General features: G+C 39.0%; 1 protein-coding gene across 1 annotated transcript; it reads left to right on the top strand.

Moving 5' to 3' along the window:
• The first annotated feature begins 3440 nt into the window (after window positions 1–3440).
• Window positions 3441–24859, top strand: Slc30a4 (solute carrier family 30 member 4). The gene is made up of 7 exons (XM_028784963.1): window positions 3441–4080; window positions 11349–11495; window positions 16549–16702; window positions 18044–18248; window positions 18861–18966; window positions 19787–19921; window positions 20587–24859. The coding sequence occupies exons 1-7, from the start codon at window positions 3690–3692 to the stop codon at window positions 20739–20741; spliced, it is 1293 nt and encodes a 430-aa protein (XP_028640796.1). The 5' UTR covers window positions 3441–3689; the 3' UTR covers window positions 20742–24859.

Here is a 24859-nt window from a genome sequence, read left to right as displayed (position 1 = left end):
AGTTAGGGATCCTCCTATATCTCCTATCTTTGGAGATATGAGTTAGGGATCCTCCTATATCTCCTATCTTTGGAGATATGAGTTAGGGATCCTCCTATATCTCCTATCTTTGGAGGCTTTCTTGTGCTTCAACAATTCTCTTGTCTATTTTGGGACCTTCATGTTTCCTCCCTTGGGAGATGTTTCAAATTGAAACTGGCCATTCTGTTAGCAGAATACCTCCCGCAGAAAGCCTGTATTCGATTACTAGCTATGTCTTGTATCATTATCCATGTTCATATACATCCAACATCATCCCTGTCCTGAAAAAAAAGAGCACAGGCCAGCACATCCTATGGGAACCTCCGTGGCCACACGCTCTGAAGAGAGAAGAGCATTCCCGAAAATGCAGTATTGAGCCTGTTGACTAAGTGTTTCAATTTTTAAAAATGTTTCCACTTTTCCCCTGCTTATTTCCAAGGAGGAAGTACAGAGGACTCAAAGCTCTTGATATTCTATGAAATGAGTCTCTATATATTCCCTGGATTCTAGATGTTTTTCTTCAGGTGGTTCTATTTGCTAAAAACAAGGAAGGCAGTGCAGAAATTGAGTTTGAGCACTAAAAACAACTGGAATTGAGTTCCTTCTGTTTCCTAAGCTAAAGTAGGTACTATTATCTACTGTATTTGATAGGTAAGCAAACAGAGGCTATTTAGAGACTATTGGGTGGTGAATGGTGGATCCAGGATTCAAAGATAAGCAGTGTGACCCCCAAAGCCACGTTTATAATCCCTCTCCCTAGTGATATTTAGTGGCTAACTAAACTCATATAAGTCCAGTCCCTTCATAGCTCTTGGCATATAAGCAAGTCCTAAGTAAATGTTAGCTTTGCTACCAAGAGAAACCTGGACGAGAAAACAGGTTTTGACCTAGATTTATGTCTTTTTTTTTTTTGGTTTTTCGAGACAGAGTTTCTCTGTGTAGCCCGGGCTGTCCTGGAACTCACTCTGTAGACCAGGCTAGCCTCGAACTCTCGAACTCAGAAATCCACCTGCCTCTGCCTCCCAAGTGCTGGGATTAAAGGCGTGCGCCACCACCGCCCGGCTCAAACTATGTTTCTTTCAGCTGTTACTGGAAAGGCCTCTGGAATAATCTAAACAATCTACATATTAATGGTTACATAGCTAAAAGGTAGGCAAAATGATTGGTTAAGATTCTCATGTAACCCCCAAAATGAAAAACTCCAACCTGGATATGTTTATATGGGGAATAATGCTTCATGTAAAAAAATGCATATTGAGTAATTGTTAGCAGAATCGTAGGCAGTGTTGTGAGTCATATTTCAGCAGATTATCTATTGTTACAAACACCAAACAGAAATAAGGCTGCAAATGTGGTTATGTTCCATGCCTTTTCACAAAGTCTATTTGATCCACTTGAAAGCATGATGATATAAGTCACGCTATTGATACAAAGGCAGGCTTAGGAACTAGACCCTATGTGATGTAAGAAGAAGAAAAAAAGGAAGAATAAAAAAAGTATTTCCAGGTTCTGAAGAAATCTAAAATATAGTGTATTCACTATTTATTTCTATAAAAATGTTATCTCAAAATGTATCCTAAAATAGCAGACATTCATTATCTTGTGAAGTTTCTATGTATCATCTGCATGTGGCCTGGTTGGGTGTTCTGGCCCAGGACGCGTCATGAGGCTTCAGTTGTCCAGGGCGAAGTCATCCAAAGGATTTACTAGGGCTGGAGGGTCCACTCCTAGTGGCTCACTCACATGGCAGTTGGCAGACTAAGCTCCTTCTCACAGACCTTCCCATGGTGCTAGGTAAATTTACCATGATGTGGTAGCTGTCTCCTCACAGTGCAAGAGACCCAAGAGTGAGGGTAAGGAAGCAGCTGCAGCACCTTTTATGACCTAGTCTGTAAGTCACAGTCACTTCTGCCATCGTCTGTTCATTACAGGTCATAAGCCATTACTAAGTGCTGTCTGCAAGCAAAGGTAAGGGAATTTACCTCCTGAGGAGTGGGGTCATCACAGAATTTATAGACAGAGCTTAAAACACGGCTTTGTTGTCTCATCACTTTCTTGAGAATCCAGTGAGATAAAAGTAAAAGAACAGAATGCATAACGGCAGTCCTCCTCAGCACAACTTGCTAGAAATGTCCCCAAACAACCCATCCTTTTATTTCAACTATTCTTGAAATGTTCACATCCCTCCTACCTTGAGGCTGCGTTCAAGAGACCCCAATGACACTCCTGCAACATTGTAGGCAGTTAAATGGGACATTAAAAACAACAGAACAACCTACTCCTAAGATATTTGGAGCCGAGGAGTGTAATGGCTCATAAGCTCTCTCCCTTTGGCTATTATCATCATGTCCTGATTGATGAAATTCTAGGCAACAGCCTTCCCTTCTTGATCTTGGGACCATGGAGTGTCTAATTCAGGCTCCCTAACTTACTTTCATGAGTGCAGCTCTGGGGGAAAATTTAGGAATGAGGGATCACTCTGGAATACAGAAGTAGCCAGTGCTTTCACACAGGATTCTAAGGCGTCAACACAATCTTCAGAACAAACTGCCTCGTGTGACTTTTATTGTATTTTTGTGACTTGAAATTTGGTAAGATAAAAAGACTTTTAAAAACATAGTCTTTGTAAACACCAGGGAAATACGAGCTTGCAGGACACCACAGGCAAGCTGCAGGTATAGCTCCATATAGAACATTTGTCTAACTTGCATGAGACCCTGGATTAGATCTTAAGGATCTCAAAAGGAAAGAAAGAAGGAAGCCAAGGATTTACACTTTAAAATGAATTCTCCCAACAGTGTTGCCTTTAATCTTGTGTCTTGAGGACATTTGAGAATGTGATGAAACATAAGGAAAATAAGCTCACACAATTTTGCCCAAGGAGCGTAGCAATGAACACAGAAGGAAGACACATATTTGCTGAGAAACAGGAAATATAAGCAAACCATAGAACTACTGACCTACCCTTTGCCTACCCTTTTGACCAAGTTACGCGGCAAATCTTGCCAATTTGGCAGAAGAAAAGCTACCAGGATCCCCATGTGGTTTAAAAACACTCAAGGACGCTTTCCAGAACCATTCATAACCAAGACCGGACCTGAGATTCCCAAGACCCATCTCCAGTGGAGGGAATTCCGAGCAGTGACACCTAGCTCCGGAGGGACCTTTCTGCGGCACACCCGGGGGCTCAGGGCGCACGAGACCGCAGAGCCCGAGAGGCGGGGCCCGGAGGGCGGGGACGGGGGGCGACGTGCGACCACGCCCCTCCGCGCGCCCCCAAGCGGTGGCCTGTGCGTGTCCGCGCCGACCCCTCCCCTCGCGCCTCGCGGGCGCACGCGCCGCCTCGCGCAGGGGCCGGAGGAGGCCGGGCCTGTCAGACCCCGCGGCCGGCCTCCCAGCTGCGCGGGGCGGGCGGGTGCAGCGGCTCGGGCTCGGCCTCGGTCCCTGGCCCGGGTCGCAGCAGCGCGAGCCTCCGGAGCGGGGATGCGCGGCGGCGGCGGCGGCGGCACGCAGGTAGCCGAGCGCCGCCGGGTCCGGAGCTGGCGCGCGGCCGGGGCGCGGCGACAGTAGTGGGTCTCGTTCTCCTCACGATGGGCAGGGACGCGCCGCGCTGCCCTGAGGAGCCCAAGCGCCGGTGAAGGCGGAGTCGCCGGCCGCCCTCCGCTGCCATGGCTGGCCCCGGCGCGTGGAAGCGCCTCAAATCCCTGCTGAGGAAAGACGACACACCGCTGTTCTTAAATGACACCAGCGCCTTTGACTTCTCGGACGAGGTGAGCGACGAGGGGCTTTCGCGCTTTAATAAACTTCGAGTCGTGGTGGCCGACGATGACTCGGAAGCCCCGGAAAGGCCTGTGAACGGGGCGCACCCGGCCCTCCAGGCCGACGATGACTCCTTATTGGACCAGGACTTACCTTTGACCAACAGTCAGCTGAGTTTGAAGATGGACCCCTGTGACAACTGCAGCAAACGGCGCGAGTTGCTGAAGCAGAGGAAGGTGAAGACCAGGCTGACCATCGCTGCCGTCCTCTACTTGCTTTTCATGATCGGAGAGCTTGTAGGTGAGTTGTGTCGCCGAATCACTTTCCTTTGACTTTGTCCAGCTGTTAACTACGTCTAAGTTGAGGTGGAAACTTTGTTTTCTGGAAGTTCTGAGTATCTGGAGGCACTCACAGGCCCATATGAAAGGGACACGGGATTCCAAAGTGAGCGCCCACTGATAGCTTGCAGGTATATCTTGTAACCCCCTTAAACAGTGTGCCATTTAGTGTAGGGTTTAGGCTGTTATCTTGACTGTATATCATGTAACTTCTCCTTTTACAGATTCTGATAAGATGCCAGGTTAGTCTTAAAACGTCTAAAATAATTCTGACATGGATTAGAATCAGAATTTTATAGTGTTAAGGGACATTACTGAACATCATTCTCTTTTCACACACGGGAGCTCTGAAGGGATTAGATTATGAGGAATCTTACTGGGGAATGCGGGAGCCATCTACAGTACCAGAGTCTTCTTTCTGTCTACATTTTGGTTATTTGATGCTTATTTATCCCGTTTCCTTTTGAGCTTATAGCCAAAGGCTTTACAAAACTCTACACAGCCAACTAACGAAAAGTTCATTATTAAAAGGAGTATCTCCAGTGAGCTAGAGGTCTCTCCACAGCTGCAGGAACTAGATTTTCTTTCTCATTTTTAAAAATGATTTCAGATAATAATTTCTCACTTAAGATTTTTAGTTTAGATCTTATTTTTACTATACAGTAGTTTATAGTCGTCCCTTCATACCCAAGGTGGGTTGTTTCCAGGAGTCCCTCTAGAAACCTGAATCTCAGGTTGCCTCATCCAGTGATGCCTTATGTAAAGGTCTCTTACATAAAACGAAGCAGTTATTTGCATATAACCTACATATACGTCCTTCTGAACTTTAAATCATTGGAAACCACTTTGACTACAAAATACAGAATCGATGCTGTATATAAGTAGTTGTTATTCTGAGTCGTTGAGAGAGCAAGGAGCAGAACAAGCCTGTGAATGGCCAGTGCTGAGGCAGTGTTACTCTTTCAGATGTTTTCTAGTCATGATCGACAGGGGATCCATGGATGGAATACTCACACAGAGAGAGAGAACAAGCTGCCAACTTCTTAGTGGCAGTTTATAAAGTGACATTAACAGAGGAGAGGGTTCTCTCATGTTGTCGCTTATGATGAACCATAACAAGAAGAGACCTGGCAGGCCAGATTTAAAATGCTGTGTGTAGAAGAATCATGTACATTCAGTTTTATGTGCCATTATTCTTCCTCAGTGTGAACTCAGGTGTACTGGTTATCTTTCTTTTCTCGGGGTTCCCTCTCTCCTGCTCTTAAGGCTTTCTTTCATAAGAGTAAAGGTTTTCAAACTTTCGTTGACTATGTAATAAGAAATAGAGTGTGGTAAAATACTACACATGTGGACATAGGTATGTCCATATCCACATATATGAGTATAAGTATATGCATAGCAAACACTGTATATGCTATATTCTAATGTCTTCATTTATCTCTCAGCCCACTAGTAGACTAGATGTGGCACATCACCCATCTTATAACTTTTTCAAAAATATTTATTTAATTTTAATTATGTATATGTGTGGGAAGGGTGTGGGTGATTAGAGGGTGAGTATGTGCTGGTGAGTGAGTGCAGGCGCCTAGAGGCATCAGATCCCCTAGAACTGAAGCTACGGGGATTGTGAACTTCCTGGTGTAGGTGCTGGGAACCAGAACAAAAGTAGCACATTCTCCTAACCACTGACCCTCTCTAACCTCTGGCCTGGGCTTTTGTATTCCTGCCTTTTCCCAGATTGTCCCTTGGCTGCTTGTTAATCATACTTCATTTCAAAAAACATCTCTGAAAGACTTGATTTCAACTATTGGGATAAACCTCTGCATCTTATTCTCCTGCTTGAACTCTATTTACATGTCTTTTATTTAATTTTTTTTTTTTTTTGCCAAAGTACAAGCTGACATCCTGATCCTAAAACAGTAACTGATACAAATTAGACATAGTAAATGAGCTTTGGTTGAATTTTTAATTAATTTTTTAAATTCTTCAGTATTTTATACTTGCTTATAATGAATTTTAATCATTTTATATGCCCCTCTCACATCCCTGTCCCCTTTCACACTGGAACCCTCTGCCCAACAAGGCTCCCACTTTCCTGTCTTCTTGGGTATATGACTCACTCACTGACTTTAATTGGCGCAGTTTGTGTGAGCACTGGGGAAAATTAATTATGAAGCATGGGAAACTTGTTTCCAGTGAGCACACCACTGAAGAAAGTGACACCCTTCTTCCCAGAATCCATTGACTGTCAGTAGTCCCTCAGGGAGAGGTACAGCCCTATAAATCTACTCTCTTCCTGGTTGAAATGTTGACAGGGCCAAACCTGTTGCAGGTCTTGTTCAGGTAACTGTGGTGGCACCGAGTCCATGGGTGCCTCAGCTATGTCATATACCAAAGACATCTTTTTGTAGCAGATCTCTCCATCCTCCAGCTCTGAACTTTTTTCAGCCTCCACTTCCACATGTTCCCTGAGCCTCAGAGAAGGTGGTATAGAGGTTCTATTTAGGGAATTCGTCTGTTGGAGAATTATAAATGTGTAATATAAAATGCAAAGATGGTAAGCTGCAGTCAGAACATGATCTCATGACTTCAGCAGACTAAGATCTAGGGACTTCTCAAACTCAACACAATGAAAATACTCACCATTCATACTTTTTAAAGTTGATATTGAGTATTTGAAGTTAGTCACATTAATCATAATTTTCTCCCTTGAAATTAATTTAGATGTAATTTCACTTAAGTAAAACTTAATATTTAATTATCCTGACTTCTTGTTTCCAGAAGCTCTTACTCAGTAAAAATTTTTCAAAATTTTTCATTAAATAATATAAAAATAATAGAAACTGTAGTGCTCAGAATGTTACCTAGGATTAGACTGGATCTAGTAAGGTGCTTATTAAAATGTATCTAAGAACTTAGAAATAAATCATCTTTTGTATGAAGTATGGGCCAATAAAAAGTAAAATCATTTAGAGATTTCAGAGAGGAGACTTGATTTTGAATCTTGGTTTACCTCTGACTCGTTCCTGACACTGAACAGTGTCTGTCCTTTCCTCCCTTCCCTTCAGCAGGTCTCCTTTCTGAGTACCTACATATTAATTTGTGTGTACTGTCCTGCATGGTCTGAATATCTAATGGAAAACAAAACTGTTATTATTATCTGAAGTTCTTTAGCTAATATAGAGGACAAACATTACATGAATAATCAAGTAATTACATTTTAAATTCAGATACTCTTAAGCTCTGTGAAGAAAAAGATAGACATACTGACCAGTGGGATATCGTTTTTGCATGGGATAGGAGCATTTAAAAGCAACAAAAAGGATATTAGGAATCATCCAAGCAAAGAAAACAGCACAACAAAGGTCCCAAAACTTTGAATTCTTTTAAGAAACTAAAAGAAGGCTAGTGTGACTGAAGTGTGATTGGCATAAAGGAAGGAGGCAGGTAGACCAGATAAACAAGTCCTAAGAGACCACATTGAATGAGTACAGTGTTTGTTCTAATTCAGTGGAAGCTGGTGAAAGCTCTAAGTAGGAGAGTTACGTCTTAAAAGATCATTATGAATGTTCTGTGAAGAAAGGAGTAGGAGTACAAGAATGGGAGCAGACTTGGAGAGCTCCTGGCTAGAAACAAACCAGACTAGATACAGAAAAGCATCCTGGTGGAGAAACAGTCTTCAGGGAGTATGAACAGAATTGGAACATTTGGACATGGGACTTGAGGAGAGAGTAGGTTAGGGATGAGCCTGAGTTTCTCTCTAACCAGATAGATACATAGGGAGACATCATTTTGAAGAAGAAAGAGAATGCAGAGCAAGATTCGGGTATGGACTCAGAGGCTGTTTTAAACAAGTTTATTTGCATGCTTATGAAGACTAGTCAAGTGGAAATGTCTAGTGGGCTAGTTAATATGAGCCTGTGCTTTAGAATATATGCCAGCACAGAAGATGATGCCCCAAATTATGCAAAATGACCTGAGAACCCACAACTTTAGGAAGTCAAACAGAGGCAAACAGGTGTTCCAAAATCCAAGGAAATAAACTACATCAGCCCTCCCTTACCATTGATATCACTTCTACAGTTTTAATAGATTACAACAGCCATATCCAAAGTTATTAAATGGAAAATTCAAGAACTAAACAACCCATGTTTAAATTGTTCACTGCTGTAGGTATTATAATGGAATCTCAGAGTCCTGCCCCATCCTGTCCAGGATATGAATCATCTCTTTGTGTAATGTATTCACATGTAACTTTTATTATGGTGTATTGTTACAGCCATTCTATTTTATTACTAGTTATTATGTTACTTTCTTACTGTGCCTAACTAATAATCTAAACTTTATCTTAGATTTGAACATGTATTATAGATAGATAGATAGATAGATAGATAGATAGATAGATAGAGAATATAATGTACATATATATACATTATTATGTAATATGTATACATATGTAACTAAATGTATGTACATATATTACATGTGTTATATACATGTATACATATATGTATAATATCTATATATGCGCATATATATATTTTTTTACACATTATTTGATACTATCTAAGATTCCAGGTGTCTAGTGAGGATCTTGGAATACAGGCTTCAGAATAGGGTGAGGAGGACTACTATATTTCACATTGGAAATAAGAGATCTTTTTAGATGAAAACTAAGATATCCTTTGGACTTGTTAACAAAAAAGCCATATTTTACATGTTTTCATTGGAACTAAAAACATATAAAGATATACAGACTGACTTTTAGGTAAAGAACTGATGTATTTAATTGTACTCTATCTCAAAGTATCTTTTAAACTACATTAAAGGGATTTGGCTTGCTGGAGGAGAGGATAAGTCCACACAGATGGGGAAAACCAAAGAGAAGAAAAATAGCAAAAATCTTGGAAACTGGAAAAGAGAGTAACTGGTTACTACACTCAAAAAAGCCAGCACCTCAGCTGAGAACCAACTCAGGCCACACCACAAAGTGGTCCTCAGTTTTTGGTGTGCATCACAGCCGTTAGAGAACCCAAAGTCCTAACCTCAGAAGGTCTAGTTTATGGAGGCTTAGGATAAGCCAGAGCATGTATTCATGTATGTATTTTAAGACAGTCTTGCTACTGTGTAACCCTGGCTGGCCTGGAACTCAGTATGTAAACTAGGCTGGCCTCATACTCAATGAAATGTATCTGCCTCTACTTCCTAAGTGCTGCTATTAAAGGCATGCTCCACCATGCCTGGTCAGCATTTGCATTTTTATTAGAACCCAGGTGATGGTAATGCTACCCCCTCAGGACCCACACATAAGACAACTGCACTATAGAGCATCCTAAGCAGGCCAGACTCAGCTGTGCCAGGTGCCTCTGGAATTATGTATGTACTAAGAAGGCTAAAATAAGGAAAGCTAGTAAAAAAAAAAACCAGTTTTAAAACCAGTTATAATCATATAAATTAGTATCCTCAGAGATAAGATCACATATCTAGAAAAGAACAGATTGTTCTACAAAAAAAAAAAAATTCAGGGTAAAGGAAAAGAATAAAAACCTGTTGAGCAATAAAAACCTAAAAGGAACTTGAAAATAAGAAAACAAAAAACTCATAGAAAAGTTAGAAAATAAGGAGCAGTCATGGTAATGCATGCCTTATATCAGTGTTTGGGAGGCAGAGGCAGGCCCACCTTGGTCTCCATAGTGAGTTCCAGGCCAGCCAGGGCTACATAGCGAGATCCTGTCTCAATCAATCAGTCAGTCAATCAATAATCAACCAACAAAAAATGAATTAAAATACTCCCCCAGAATAGAATAAAATTACTAATAGGAGAAAAATAAAATGTATTTGTGTGTTCACGTACATATATACATACATATATATATATATATATATATATATATATATATACACACACACACATACATACATACAACACTTGTGTGGTTGTCTCCCTCTTATACATGGGGATACATTTCAAGATCCCTAGTAGATGCCTGAAATTGCAGATTGTACCAGACCCTAATACATATTGTCTTGTGTTGCCTAACTGAATATCACAGACTAAGTAAATTTATAAAGCAGAAAAGTTTATTTACCTTGTGTTTCTGAAGACTGGAAAATTCAAGATCAAGAGGCTGTATTTGTTGAGGTCCTTTTCATTGTCTCAAAGCAGTTCTGAGGGCCATGATAAGGAAGATGTTCCTCAGTCAGATCTCTTTTTTCCTCTAAAGCCTTAGTCTTATTGAAATGAGGCTCTGCACTTAGAGTCTCACTTAACATTATCACCAGTTTAAAGTTCCAACCTCTTAATACCTCATAAGGAAGATGAAACATCAACATGAGTTGTGGTGGACACATTCAAAGTCTAACACACACACACACACACACACACACACACACCATACTTATTCCTATGCCATCACTTACACTATATTTTTCCTTTTGTTCCTCTTTTCAGAAATTACTATCTATGTAACTATAAACTAAGCTAATTTTTACTCTTTGGATTGTGCTAGTATGAACTTTATAGAATTCTTCTATGTCATTTCATGTTAAATCCTTCCTGAATAACAGAAAGCATACCTTCTTCCTGCTTTGTCGTGGTATTTAGATACTGTAGCCATTAACTCACTATATTCATAGAATTAATAAGTTGAGCAAAAGTTCCCATCCTGCTTTTATGTTTCTGCCAACTTAATGGTTAACTTTATGAAGTAATGAACACTGAAGACCTTGTTAGTAGAAATGGGGTTTTTCACCAGAAATTCAACAGTGGTCCATCCATACCTACAGATTCCATATCCACAGGTGCTACATCTATGTTTCAGCTGGAAAATATTTGAAAAATATGTCTATATAGAATGTTTACAGACTTGTTTTCTTGTAGTATTTCCCTAAATAATGCAGTGCAGTAATTACATTGTATTAGATGGTATCAGTAACCTAGAAATATATAAACTATGTATGGGTTTATATGTATAGGCTGTATACAAATACATCATTTTATATAAGATATTTGAACATGCACAGATTTTGATACCTAAAAGGGTTTCTGAAACAATCCTCACATAAGTTGAAGGATATGACCTCTATACCGTTTTGCATGAAACTTCAGAATACTTTGATTTACTTGTATCAGGATAGAAATTTAGTTCACAGTTATGTTTTGTAAGATGTTACAGATTTTGAGTTTGATGGCTTCCTTTTTTTAGTTACTCTTCTTTCCCTCTCTCCCAGGTGGATACATTGCAAATAGCTTAGCAATTATGACAGATGCACTTCATATGCTAACTGACCTTAGTGCCATCATACTCACTTTGCTTGCTTTGTGGCTCTCCGCAAAGTCACCAACCAGAAGATTCACCTTTGGATTTCATCGCCTAGGTAGGTAACTTAAGTTTATTTTGGCTTATAATATTTTAATGTAAAGCCATAATGAACTATGACCCTGATTAACCGAAATATTTAAGTTCTTAATGGTTTTGAACAAAGCAAATGAAAATAAATAATGAGACTTATCCAAAAAGCTATCTTCTGTGGAACATCCCGCTAGGCTTCCCTAAATGGTTTGTACAGAAATATGAATATGCCATTATAAAGAGGCTTACTTCCAGTTTACTGAACTGAGCAAAACTAATTGGGTGACTCACTAATAGGCACTTGCTGATTTTTTTCTACTTTAAAATTTTCAACTGAAGTCCATATTAAATATTTTCATCCTATGTTCAACATATGCTATGTGACTGACTTTGCACTCTATCAATGTTATTCTGCAAACACACCCATAATGTCTCATTTAGAAGAGTTTAAAATCTATATTATTATCTACACAGCTCTGATTCTTAACTTATGTTGTGGTTTTAAACTTACTTACTCTAAAAATACATAAAATTACTATTTGGACTATTACATGATAGGCCATATCCATAGATATTTGCATAAAACCCCCAAATTAAGAATTTTCGGGTTTGAAAAGTTCAGCACTTACTAGTGTACGTTAAAGAGATAAAATAATATTCTTTGGCTTTTTTGAATAAAAACTGAACATTGGCTATTGCCTTGAGAATCTACTAAGAAAGCAGAAAATAGGGCTAGAGTTATTAGAAATTGGCACTTTATCAATGAACCAAATCAAACACTGTCTCTAGTAGTAAATATAAGCATGATTTAATCGCCATTGTCATGTTCTATTGTATAGATCTTTTCTGTCTGCTCTTAGAGATAACATTTTCTGGGCCTGGAGAGATGTCTCAAGAGCACATACTATTTTTAAATAATGATATTCTTTGATTTTTATACTTATTTTTATTTTATGTTTATAGGCATTTTGCCTGCATATATGTCTGTGCACCACTTACATGCCTGGTACCCAGGGAGGCCAGAGAGGGCATCTGATCCTTTGTAACTGGAGTTACAGACAGTTATAGGCCTCTATGTGGGTACTAGAAATTGAACCTGGCTTCCTTGGAAGGGACAGCCTGTTCTCTTAATTCCTGTGCCATCACTCCAGCCCTATAAGTATGGCTCTTATGGAAGAATTTCGTTCCCAGCACTCACAAGGGCAGCTAACAGCTACCTGTAACTTCAGCGCCAAGGTGAACTGCTGCCTCTCTGGTCTTAGTAGTCATCTGCACTCAAATGCATAACCACACACAGACGCACACCCACACCCACAGTTAGGGTTTATTAATTGTAGCCTTTTAATTGGTGTTTTCAAACACCTGGGAGAGGCAGCAAAGAAACCAATAGCTTGATTCAAATCCTGGCTGTCTCACTTCCTACCAATCTGACTTGATGCAAGGTCTAACATCTTCATGCCTTATTTCTGTTTGTAAAGGATGCTAATAATAGTGTCTCCCACATAAAGTTATTAAGGGTGGTAAGTGAGATACTATTTGGAAAGCATTCAGGAAAGTGCTCAGCACTTTAATAGCAATCTTCATTCTTTATTTAATCCACTTCACTCATTCTCTGAAAAAAGTTAACATGAACTCAAGGCGTCTTAGTACCGTGTGTGTATGTATACAGGAAGACCAGTATAAATTCTTTGGAATATCCAGTCTTGAAAATGTTCGGCTAATTTTTATCATTATTTGTTAATAGTCTACACTCTGTGGTATAACAGAATTTGTACTTCTTAGAAGAAAAGAAATGCTGAGGGCTAGTGGAAGTGAGCAGGAGAGCTCATCACCCCCTTCTCTTAAGGCTATCACCACAGTCTCTTCAATTGCTGCAGGGTTTTTTCCTTCAGGTATAGCTGTGGATGGTGTGAAGTCATTCTGGTTTTTCTTTATTTACCGTATACTACAACAGCAGCAGGTTTATATGGGGAGAGAGAAAGGGAGGTCTAAAGCTTATGTGTTGTATTTAAGTGTCTGGATTTATTTGATTATGGGCATGTCACTTTACTGTGAGAGCTAATAAAACAGGATTTAATGAAACAAAGATGAAAGAGATCCCACAAATCTTTAGGAGGAAAAAGATTCTCTTCTAAGGGAGTATGTCATTCTGAAGACAGCAGCTCCCATCCCACTTCGTCCTTTCTGCTTTTCTCTGTATAGATTATCTTAGTAATTGGCTTTGTTTATGTGAAGTTTCTTCTAGATCTTCAGGACTGTACTGATGTAAAGGCTATACTAAGCAGCATTGTTTGTGGTTAGGATAGAAAGAAAGCAGTGTTTATGATGTGATCATTTAAATCTTCAGCCTGTGTTAATGCCAATATGATAGCACAGGTATTGCTCACAATGTTTGCTGAGCAGAGATCATGGTCAGAGCCAGCTAGGTGTGTTTTGGGCAACATTTGGCTAATTTTGTATAGTTTGTTGCTTTATCCACTGATACTAGAGAAACAGAAAGCATTTCCTTTATACAAGCATCAAAAAATAATAATAATGACCCTTCTACCTAGTTGTGATTCATTTTAACAGATTCCTCTTACCTATATCAAAAGCTGTGCCTTTTACTATTCACATTATATTGCAAATATAATCACATCACATGAACTTTTACTGGAAAAGAATTGAGTTCTAGAACTTGCTAGAAATGGGAGTTTAAGTTGAGGCATAAGGAAGGCATGAATGAAGTGGTTAACACTGGATACTGTAAGTCAGCATGACCATAGTTGGCACTGTAGTGTAGTGTAAGGAGTGAGAAGAAAGCAGGAGTAGGAGAAGCGATTTGGAATAAAAGAGGAGAAACCCAAACTCTGGACCATGGGCTGCTGAAAATCCTAATACCATCAGCTTGAGTGCAGTTAGGGTCTCTGCCTGAGATAAATACAGACACTAATTTGGAAGGTCTAGGTAAATCCAACACACTCCACTGTTATTTTCTTCCTATATTCTGTTGGAAGAAAAGAGTGGAAAGGAAAGTGGAAGAGAGGCTATTTCTGTGTTCACCTTAATTTTACAGATCTCTGGAACATGCCTTAGATATTTACTTAGTTCTTTCTGACAATGGAAAGACAAATCTCATGTAGTTTTAGTGGAATATATTCAGTATTGGTATCACAGCATTAGCAAATACACTAGACCAGTAACTTATGCAACACCCACAAACACATACATGCTTCTGTTGTGAGTGGTCTACGTTGTTGAGACAAATCGTTATTCATTGACTGAATGAGTACCAATTAGTTACTAATGAATGAGTGAATAAGGTGGGAAGACATAGAGACTATTGTGCACACACAGACACAAATATAATCACAAATTATAGTAAATGCTATAAAGAGAAAGAAAAAGAAACTGTGTCAGAGAATAACAAAGGATCAAGTATTTTCACATAATCTTTGAAGCTTCTACTTTGACATTTTTATGCATTTTAAATGTACAATAATTTTGATATTTTATAGTACAAAAACCTTGATAATCTTGTATGTTTTATGCCATTTAAATTTTCTTTTAGCTTTTACTAGCCACTCAGATGCAAACTTTTTATTCTGTATAGAAAATGTACCATGTGCTATGCCTTGATAATTGCAGCTGAGTAAGGAGACCCAGGGAAGCTCAATGTGGTGCCAGACACCTGTGTTCCCAGTACATAAGAGTAGGAAGAAGAGGCCAGCCCAGGCTACTTACCACACCAGTTAGGGGTACATAGTCAGACCTTGTCTCAAAAACATAAAATACTGTCCTCAGTGGCACATGCCTGTAATAGCATCACTGGGGAGGCAGAGGCAACAGGATCCCTGTGACTTTGAGGCCAGCCTGGTCTACATATCAAACTCCAGGCCACCCAGGAATTTTTTTAGACCTTGCCTAAAAGCAAAGCAAAACAAAATCAAACTACTCAAGTGATCTAACAGAAGGCTTATATTCACACTTACTCTCCCCCAGCAGCTTAACTTAGTCATAGAGAATGATTTAATTATATGAATATAAAGTAGCAAATATATCCGTACTATGATACTACACTTTGTGGAACTTTCATAAAAATCTCCTTTCAAACTGGTGGTAGCACACCCCTTTATCCCAGCACTCCTGAGGCAGAGGCAGGAGAATCTCCAAGTTCAAGGACAGCCTAGTCTACAGAGCAAGTTCCAGGACAGCCAGGGCTACACAGAGAAACCCTATCTCAAAAAAAACATTACTTTCAAGAATTTTTAGGGACTGGAGAGATGGCTCAACAGTTAAGAGCACTGACTGCTCTTCCAGAGAACTGGAGTTCAATCTCCAGCACCCACAGGGTAGCTTACAGCTATCTGTAACTCTAGTCACAGAATCTGATGACCTCTTCTGGCCTCTGCCAGCACCAGACAGGCACATAGTGCACAGATATCCATGCAGACAAAATACCTGTACAAAGTAATAAAATAAGATTTTCTTTTATTTTAATTGTCATTGAGAATTTGTACATTTCTTCCTATGATAAATTACTCTTTATTTCTTTACCTCTTTTTTAAAATTCCTTTTCTTACCCATTTTTCTATGGATTATTCATTTTGTTATTGTATTCTTAAGACCAAGTCTCCTATATCCTAGGCTGGCCTGAAACTCAATGTGCAGTTGAGGAGGATGTCCTTAGATCCTGATCCACTTGCCCTTACTTCATGAGTGGCAGGATTGCAGATGCACCTCCAGACCCAAATTAGTCTAGAGATCACCCCAGGGCTTTATGCTAAGCTATAGCACGAGCCTGCTGTCGTACTTTTAATGTGCTTATTTTGTTAGAAAAGTAGTCTGTGGTCATAGTTTCTTTCTGTCAGTTTTACCTTGTGGATAGAGATATGAATAGAGGATGAGGATGAATTACTTAAGGCTCTAAATCATCTAAGCTGCTAAATACTTTAACAAAAATGTTGTATGACAAAAATAACAATGCTTTTCCCTCCATAGAGGAAACAAAATGTAAGTAAAAGACTGAACAATGTTTAGTTGGTATGAAGTGTAACAGCTGTGCTGAAGATGCCTACATTTTCCACCTTCCCTTGTAGAGGTTTTGTCGGCCATGATCAGTGTGATGCTGGTGTATGTACTTATGGGATTCCTCTTATATGAGGCTGTGCAGAGAACGATCCATATGAACTATGAAATAAATGGCGATGTCATGCTCATCACTGCAGCTGTTGGAGTTGCAGTTAATGTAATGTAAGCACAATGTTTTTCACATACTATGAGCTAAAAGATTATTGTGCATGCATGTGTTCAGACTATGGAATGTTTTCATATTTAAAAATATAGTAAGTCAGTTGTACTTAGAAGTATAATAAAATGAAGCATTATAAACTTGTTAGTGTGCCCATGCGTTTCAGAGATTAACACTAAGGAATTTAAGTAGAACCAAGTATGTTATTTAATATTTAATACTTTTAGTTACATTTTAAGGGGGTTTTACATTTATTTTATTTGTATATAGGGGCACATGCATGCTATTGTGCACACATGGAAGTCAGAGAACAACTTACAGAGGTCATTCCTCTTCTTTGATCACGTGGGTTCCAGGAATCAAACTCACGTTGTCAGACTCAGCAATAAGCACATTTACCTGCTGAACCATCTCACCAGTCTGTTAGCTAGTTTTTAAAATCATTTTTTTCTCCTCAAATCTACTGAACTATGTTTCATCCTTAATCATTTAGAGCCAAAGTTAGTAGACATTCTATAAAGAGCAGATGGGTTGTGGTGGAGCTTCGAAGTCAAGCACTGCCTAGCATGCATGAGGCCCTAGGTTGACCCCTGTACTTCAACACAACAAAAAGGCTGGTTAGTAAGTACTGTAAGCTTTAAGAGCTACACAGTGATGTTAAGAACAAAAGCGGCTATATTCACTGTGTGAACAAATATGTCTGCCTGAATTCTAATAAAACTATCTGTAAAACTAGCCCAATATGGTCTAGTAGCCTTAGCTTACAAATCACTATCTAATGGCTTCTATTCAAATCTAGACTAAAAATCAGAAGTTTCTACAGTTGCCTTCTTAAATAAAACCCATGTAGCCCTCCTGCTTCTCTCTTAGCACCTCCTGCTCTCCTTATCTTAGTCACAGTGTCATACTTTTCATTGTGCATGGAGCACATTTTCATTTCAGGCCTTTGCCTGCTGCTCTGCCTAGAATATGCAGCCACCATCTGCTCTTGACTTCTGCAAGTCTCTGCTCAAATGAAGTCTGAGAGAGCTCTTGTGTGCCCACCCTACGCACCTACCCACTCACCTGGCCTCATCTTCCATACTTCCACAGTTGTATACAAAGCTGTATACAAAGCTGTTTCCAAGGCATTTCACATTAACTGGCTGTGTTTCAAGGTGTATTTGCTTGCACCTCTGATATCCAGAACATAAGCTTCATAAACCTAAAAGAGTACTTGCTGTGTAACAGGTGCTTAAATCCTTATTAAATGACTGTTCTGCATTGCTCCATTACTGTCTGAATAGTAACACGTTTTGCCAGTAGTTTTAGAGAAATAATATGTTTTCTTTCATTTTTAACAGAATGGGGTTTCTGTTGAACCAGTCCGGTCACCACCATTCTCACGCTCATTCTCACTCCCTGCCTTCAAATTCCCCAAGCATGGTATCTAGTGGACACAACCATGGGCAGGACAGCCTGGCAGTGAGAGCTGCGTTTGTGCACGCCCTGGGGGATTTGGTACAAAGTGTTGGTGTGCTTATAGCTGCATACATCATACGATTCAAGGTAAAATTGTGCACTTCCTATTTCAAGTTATTTAATTTGGGTATTTAAAAAGCTAGTTGTCTCTTATCAATGTACTGGGCACTAATGCCTTTCTATTCATTTTTCTCTGGTATAAGATTAGTTGGTGTAGTTACTTACTATCAGTAAGTGCAATGGTATCACCTTGACAGCTGATTTACCTAGAGTTAGCTTTAATAGCACCTTCACTGTAAAACTCAGTGTTAACCTTTGTCACTGAACCATTAGATAATAGGCTGTGCATTGAGTTCTCATCTTTGCAGCAACTCTAAATTTTAATTCATCCTCTTCAGTATGAGTATAATAGTCCAGATGACTGATACAATACTTTCCAGCTTCAATATCTTATGCTTCAGAGAAGCCACAGAAGAGAATAGACACAATGATTTAACATCTAGAAAAGACACACAAGGCAAGTCATTTGAACAATCTTAAGAGTAAAGATGTTTCTCAATTATAGTACCCAAGGTTTAAAAGTGTTTTCCAATCCTGATGTAGAAAGAGAAAGAGCAGGGACATGTGTCTTGCTCCGCTTTATAGTGTGTTAATGTCTGTCTCTGTTTAGTCACACAACTTCCATCTATTGCCTTCTAGCCAGAATACAAGATTGCTGATCCCATCTGTACGTATATATTTTCATTACTTGTGGCTTTTACAACATTTCGCATCATATGGGACACAGTAGTAATAATACTGGAAGGTAAGCACTTATTGATACCCCACTGTAGGTTTATCCCTCTCCAGTAGATACTCAGTCAGAGGGTGTTCTGGACAGGAGCTATGCCTTGCATTTCACTGATACTCTCTTGGGCATAGCAAACAAGAAGCAGTGCAGTCAGACACTTAACCCTTTCACCAGGTAAACCAGACAGCCAGGCGAGGTAGGGTATTTACAGACAAGAAAATGTTTGACAGCCAGTGTCATTGCAGCTAGGAAAACAGTGCAGCTTTTGATTCTTGGCACAGTTATAACTTGTGGTTTATTTGATTCCCTCATCTCGTTTAAGTTGTGTCTTTGTAATACTTTTGGCATCCTTGTCTTCCTGAGAGCATGAAGACAAAAGTTCTCAGCAATAGCTTATTATTATCAAATGTTTCTAAGCTGGGCATAACTGCACAGGCCTGTAATTCCAGCACTTAGGACTCAGAGAAAAGTAGCTCTATGAGTTCAAGGTCAGCCTGATTTACATAGGGAAGTCCAGGCAAGCTGGTGCTACTTAGTGAAACCAGGTTGGGGAGGAGAATAATTTTTTCTATCCTAGCTAATTAAGATTAAGCTAAGTGCTCTAACTTGATTGCTACTCCCTTTTAGTGAGAATTGATACTTTAAAAGTATGTATTGATCTCTTGTATATTTCCTATATTTTTTGTAAGAATCTCCGTAATTTATCTTAAAGTGTGAACATACTTTAATGAGTCCATAGGAACTGAATTTGACAAAGCCATTTGTTTTCTTTAAATATAACTTAAAACTTTTCCTGCCAAAGTAAACTTACAAATTATATATCCCAAACTAATAGGTGTACCAAGCCATTTGAATGTAGATTATATCAAAGAGTCGTTGATGAAAATAGAAGATGTATATTCTGTGGAAGATTTGAATATCTGGTCTCTTACTTCTGGAAAATCCACTGCCATAGTTCACATGCAGCTAAGTATGTTGCTCATGGGGTTCATGGGGACAGGCTTCTGTCCTATGAGTCAGCATCTGGGCTTATCATATGTATTAAGATTTTTCAGATAAAAAGACTTAAGGGAGGGAGGAGGCTCTTCAAAAGATGAGTTGCAGGTCAAAGAGTAACAGGGGCTGGGGAGGCAGTTCAGAGTCAAGCAATGGCACTACCATGCATGAGGCCTTAGGGCCTCATGAACTCCAAATAACTAAATAATGACATTTAAATTGGTTTACTTTTTTAAGGGAAGATGTTACAAAATTGATACCTGCCTGCATTTTAAAGACATTACATACATTTGCTATGTCATCTTTTATATAATAAAAGCCAAACCCTTATTTAAATCATTTTAGAGATTGGTGGCTTTTTAAAATCAAAATAACATATGCACTTAGTTCTTTAGGAGCATAAGTCTTTAAGCAAGAGGCTTGTAATTGTTTGTAACGTTCTCTCTATTGAGCATGGACTGGAGAGACTGAGATCGTGAGGAGCTGTTCTGGGCTTAGACACTGCCTTCTGCAGTAGAAAGGCTTAGGAGGCGTCAGATGAGCATATGCTTGTAGCGTGCTGTTGTTTCTTCTCTGTATCTCCTTTACTAATGTATGGCAGTACACAATAAATAATTTGATATTTTCTTGATATTGCAGTTCCTGGAAGTTCATCTAAATGGGAAGAAGTCCAGTCCAAAGCTAAGCATTTATTACTGAACACATTTGGCATGTACAAATGCACTATTCAACTCCAGAGTTACAGACAAGAAGTGATCAGAACTTGTGCAAATTGTCAGAGTTCCAGTACCTGATTGTATGTCCTCGGTGTCTATGGCCTTGTTTATCCTGCAGTACAGACTTGAGAGCAATAAATGCAAACCTAATGGAGTCCCTGATAGCTGTGTCCAAGTCAAGCACCAGTCTCCCCAAGACAGACTCCACTCTGACTGATATTTGCATGATTTTCATACAAAGAAGTTCCAAAGTACTGTTTACAGAATGAGCTGTAACTCTGCAGATACCTCATTAGAAGACAATCCAAGACCATACTTCATTAGACAGAGTACACAACATGTACAGGAAGACTCAGAATTCAGTATTTGCATTTAAAAACTACTTTTTTCAGGCCTTTTATATGAAGTCAGTGCTAGCAAACTGAGTGTTGAACTATTTGGGATTTTTGTCTCTGTGTAATATTGACATCCAGTTTCTGGAATTGTGTTCTCTTTTTATAAAAATTAGCCCTCAACAGATTTCAGAAAGTAGTTATATCCAGAAAATGGAATAAGCATGTATTCCTACGTGTTTCAGAACTGTTTCATTTCACAAATAACTTAAAAGCAAATTTTCCAGATAGTACTGGGTTTTGAATCTCAATATTTTTGATTATTTATAATCTTGTCAGAAATATTCACATAATGTGGTCACCGTACTTAAGTTATTTAGGAAAACTTTAATATAATTATGAATGGCAGAAATTAGATTTAACCTCAAATTACCTTACCATATGATGATCTAAAACAGAGAAGCAAGCAGTGAGCTGTAGAGTTTTGGATTCTGTCTTCTGGAAAATCACTTCTGTGCTTTATGTAGACGTGTCTTAGGCTAGTAAGAGACAACAAAGTTTCAACAGTTATCTTTTTAGAACTGCCAACATTTGTTAGTGACAGTTTGCTTAGCACCTTGTTCTCATGAGTACACCAGGTTATCTGTGTACATCTTTCCGAGTACCTATAAAAGGCTAAGACTGAGGTTATTAATGCCTACCGTGTGGAGTACCTTTGTTACTCCAGAGAAAATTTCTGTTATGATATAGGCTAGGGGTTCTACATAGATTGCAGAAACCTCCAAAGTACAATCTTGAAGTTTTACAATAATGCCATAGCAGAAAGATGCAGAGGGGTTTGGTGGAGAAAGCTCTTTGAGAAAACACAAGGTAAAAGGTTTGTTTTGTCTCATTTTGTTTTGTTTGACCTTGCATGTGCACAGAAGAACTGAAATAAGGATGGACACTAAAGCTGTGTCTGGGGAAGCGACATAAATATTTCCAAGCTCAAGGAAAGGCAATTGGCAGCAGTTATGTTAAAGAGACAGTCATGAATATTCGTGCTTCATTCCCAGCAGTTGCTTTGAGACGAGCTCGGTTCAGCATAGACACTTTGTCTGGCTCGTGTCTCCTCAGAGAAGCAGGGTGGAGTAACACTGTCCCAAACAGGTTGTGAGTTGAAATCCTAGAAATCCAAATGATGTGTAAAGGAAGAGTGGGAAGTTAAGACTTTCCTTGTGTGTAAAACTAAAATAAGAAAACCTGGGTTTACCCAAAAGGTTGTTGGGAATTGATAGAATCAAAACACAGCTGATGTTTCTCCATAAAACTCAATAGGTGTTTGTTGAATTCAAAGTTTACTTTGAAAAAAAAACCAAAAAGTTTACTTTGTTGAATTTTTATTGAATCCATTTAAAATTATAAATATTTGAACTTCAAAATCTCTTAGAATATAAACTAAATAAAACAATGATTAGCATATTAGTAGATGACAGGCATTTAAGTGGCTGCCTGGGCATTTGTGGCCTTTAGATATCTAGGGGGGAAAAGGAAAATGTGCGTTTTATACTTGACGGTTTCACACATCAGTTGAGCTCATTCCTTGTAAACATCCCTTTACCATAATGTGGGCATATCTGGATTTTCATGTTGACTTAATCCTTAAGATATTTGATAAAACAGCCTAAAAATCTATTTGAATATTGAAAAACACCGACAACTTCTGTAAGTCTTAACTACCATATTCACATAAAGTGGGTGTACCTGCAGTCTCTGCACTTTGCTTTGGTAGCAGGAGCTAGTCTTTATGCTTCACTGGGGCCACAAGATGGAGAGCTGGTAGATTGTACTTGTCTAACTTGTCAGAACCCACAGAGGAAGAACATTAAGTCAGCAGTTACATCAGGGACTACACAGCTGTAAGATTTGACCTGTCTTTCTCCTGTTGAGACACAGTGCACTGTGACATAACCTCTCAGTTAACTGTGAGAACTCTTTGCTCTGCACAGAGCAGGATCTGAATTGGGGAGATGCAGTGCTAATCTTGCACTGGGAAACATCACGAAAAAAACTTGGCAATTCTCCACTGCAGTATATTCTAAAGAGTACTTGCAGATAATCAGTTACTGTAGACATTAACCTGTATTTCACAACTTGGGCCTGATGCAGTCTTTTGTTTTAGGAAGACTTTGTCTGACTAACAATCTTGCTGTCTTAAGAAGCACACCAAGAATGCAGTTGAGTAAGACATACTGATAGGCAGAACCAGAAGCTGTTGTAATTCTTACAGGCAGCTATGTTAACTTTGCACAGCTAAAGGTCTTAATGTGAGCACAGATTTTCACAATCACAGCTTCCATCAGCACTGTTTGCCAGGTCACTAGATGTCTTGGTTTACAGTGTTTCTTTTCAGTTTGGGGTAGAGGTTTTCATTTTCCTCTATGACATTATTTCCTGATTATATGATTCTCAGTGTTCTGTCTTAAGCCCAGGTGGCCCACCTGTCAGTATTTGTCTTCAGGAGATCCTTCCCACAGTGGACACAGTCAAGATCAGAGAGATCCATGAGCATTTCTCTCATTTTTCAGAGAGAACTTTCACCCAATACTTAGAAATATGTCTCCAGGTGAGAAAGGTTTATAAATTAGGTTTGGATCATGCCCTGCCCAGGATTTCTGCATGAGAACATAGTAGAGGATATGAGACAGAAATAGACAGAGCAGCTAATGTGAAGAGGTTTGAGTTTCTCAAAATCCCAGTCAGCATTCTTAGAGCGTTTGATCCTGAAGCATACTTCCAGTACATTTGGATTTCTGTGTTTATGACCGTTGGTCATCATCCTACAGTGTTCTTACAAAATCTGAACTCCTTTGCTATTGACTACCTTGTATGTAGTAAAGTTAAAGCTACAGAATGTGCCACTACATACAATACCATTCGGTTCAGTTCATCTTTGGACCATTCTTAGTTACAGATGATCAATGACATCTCACTAGCTACTATGCTGGAGGGTGAGGGGGGAGCAAATATGATCTCTAGATAATTGTAGCCAGAACACCCTTCGCAAGTTCATAATTCCAACTCCAGGTCTGTCGAGTGGATCCTATGGGCCAGGGCTTCAGATTTAATTTTGCAGGTAGATACATTGTTTGTGATGCTAGTAGGAGCATGCAAACTAGGGAGAAAAAATTGTGGGAATTCCTCAGTATTATGTGTCTCCGTTTAGGCAACCCATCAGTGAGTTCTTGGTTACAAAAGGTTTGTTGGAGACCAACAGTTATTTTCAGATTTTTGTTAAGATTGGTAAATGTTTATGGAGACCTTGTCAGCTAAATCCATGACAATGTCCATTTAAATAGTGCAATCAAGAATACCCTGAAATAAATGCAACCCAAAGTTGAAATGTGCCAGGATGCCCCTTTTCTACCCAGGAGATATCTTATATTTGGAAAATGTCTGCCTCTCTAAATAAATATGTGATTAATAAGCCATATCACAGTTTAAGAAATTGTATATACTTTCCTGTGTGCCCCTTCAAAAACCAAGTATTTTGCATATGATTGAATTTAGAAAGATTTTGAAGCTGAGGTTTATCTGTGTAATGAAGACCAGATTCTTTGTATATGTACTGTATTTGTAATTTTCAAATGAAATTTCCTATACAATTATTAAATAAAGTGTTGTTTTGCCTTGTGGTTTATTAAAAACTTAAAATGTACAGTCTCCTAAACATTTTCTATTTTTGTTGATTAATTAATGATAGATGGCCTTAAAACATACTGATCTAAACATCAGTGCCCTCTTAAGTGTTTAAGAAATAAGCCTTTTTTAAAAAAAATCTCCTAGATAGGATTTAATATTAAAAAAATAAATAAATAAACCTTT

The sequence above is a fragment of the Grammomys surdaster genome, unplaced genomic scaffold (genome assembly GCF_004785775.1).
Source record: "Grammomys surdaster isolate TR1022 unplaced genomic scaffold, NIH_TR_1.0 124988, whole genome shotgun sequence".
NCBI lineage: Eukaryota > Metazoa > Chordata > Mammalia > Rodentia > Muridae > Grammomys > Grammomys surdaster.
The sequence above is the reverse complement of the archived record's forward strand: the minus strand, read 5'-3'. Positions and strand labels throughout refer to the sequence as shown.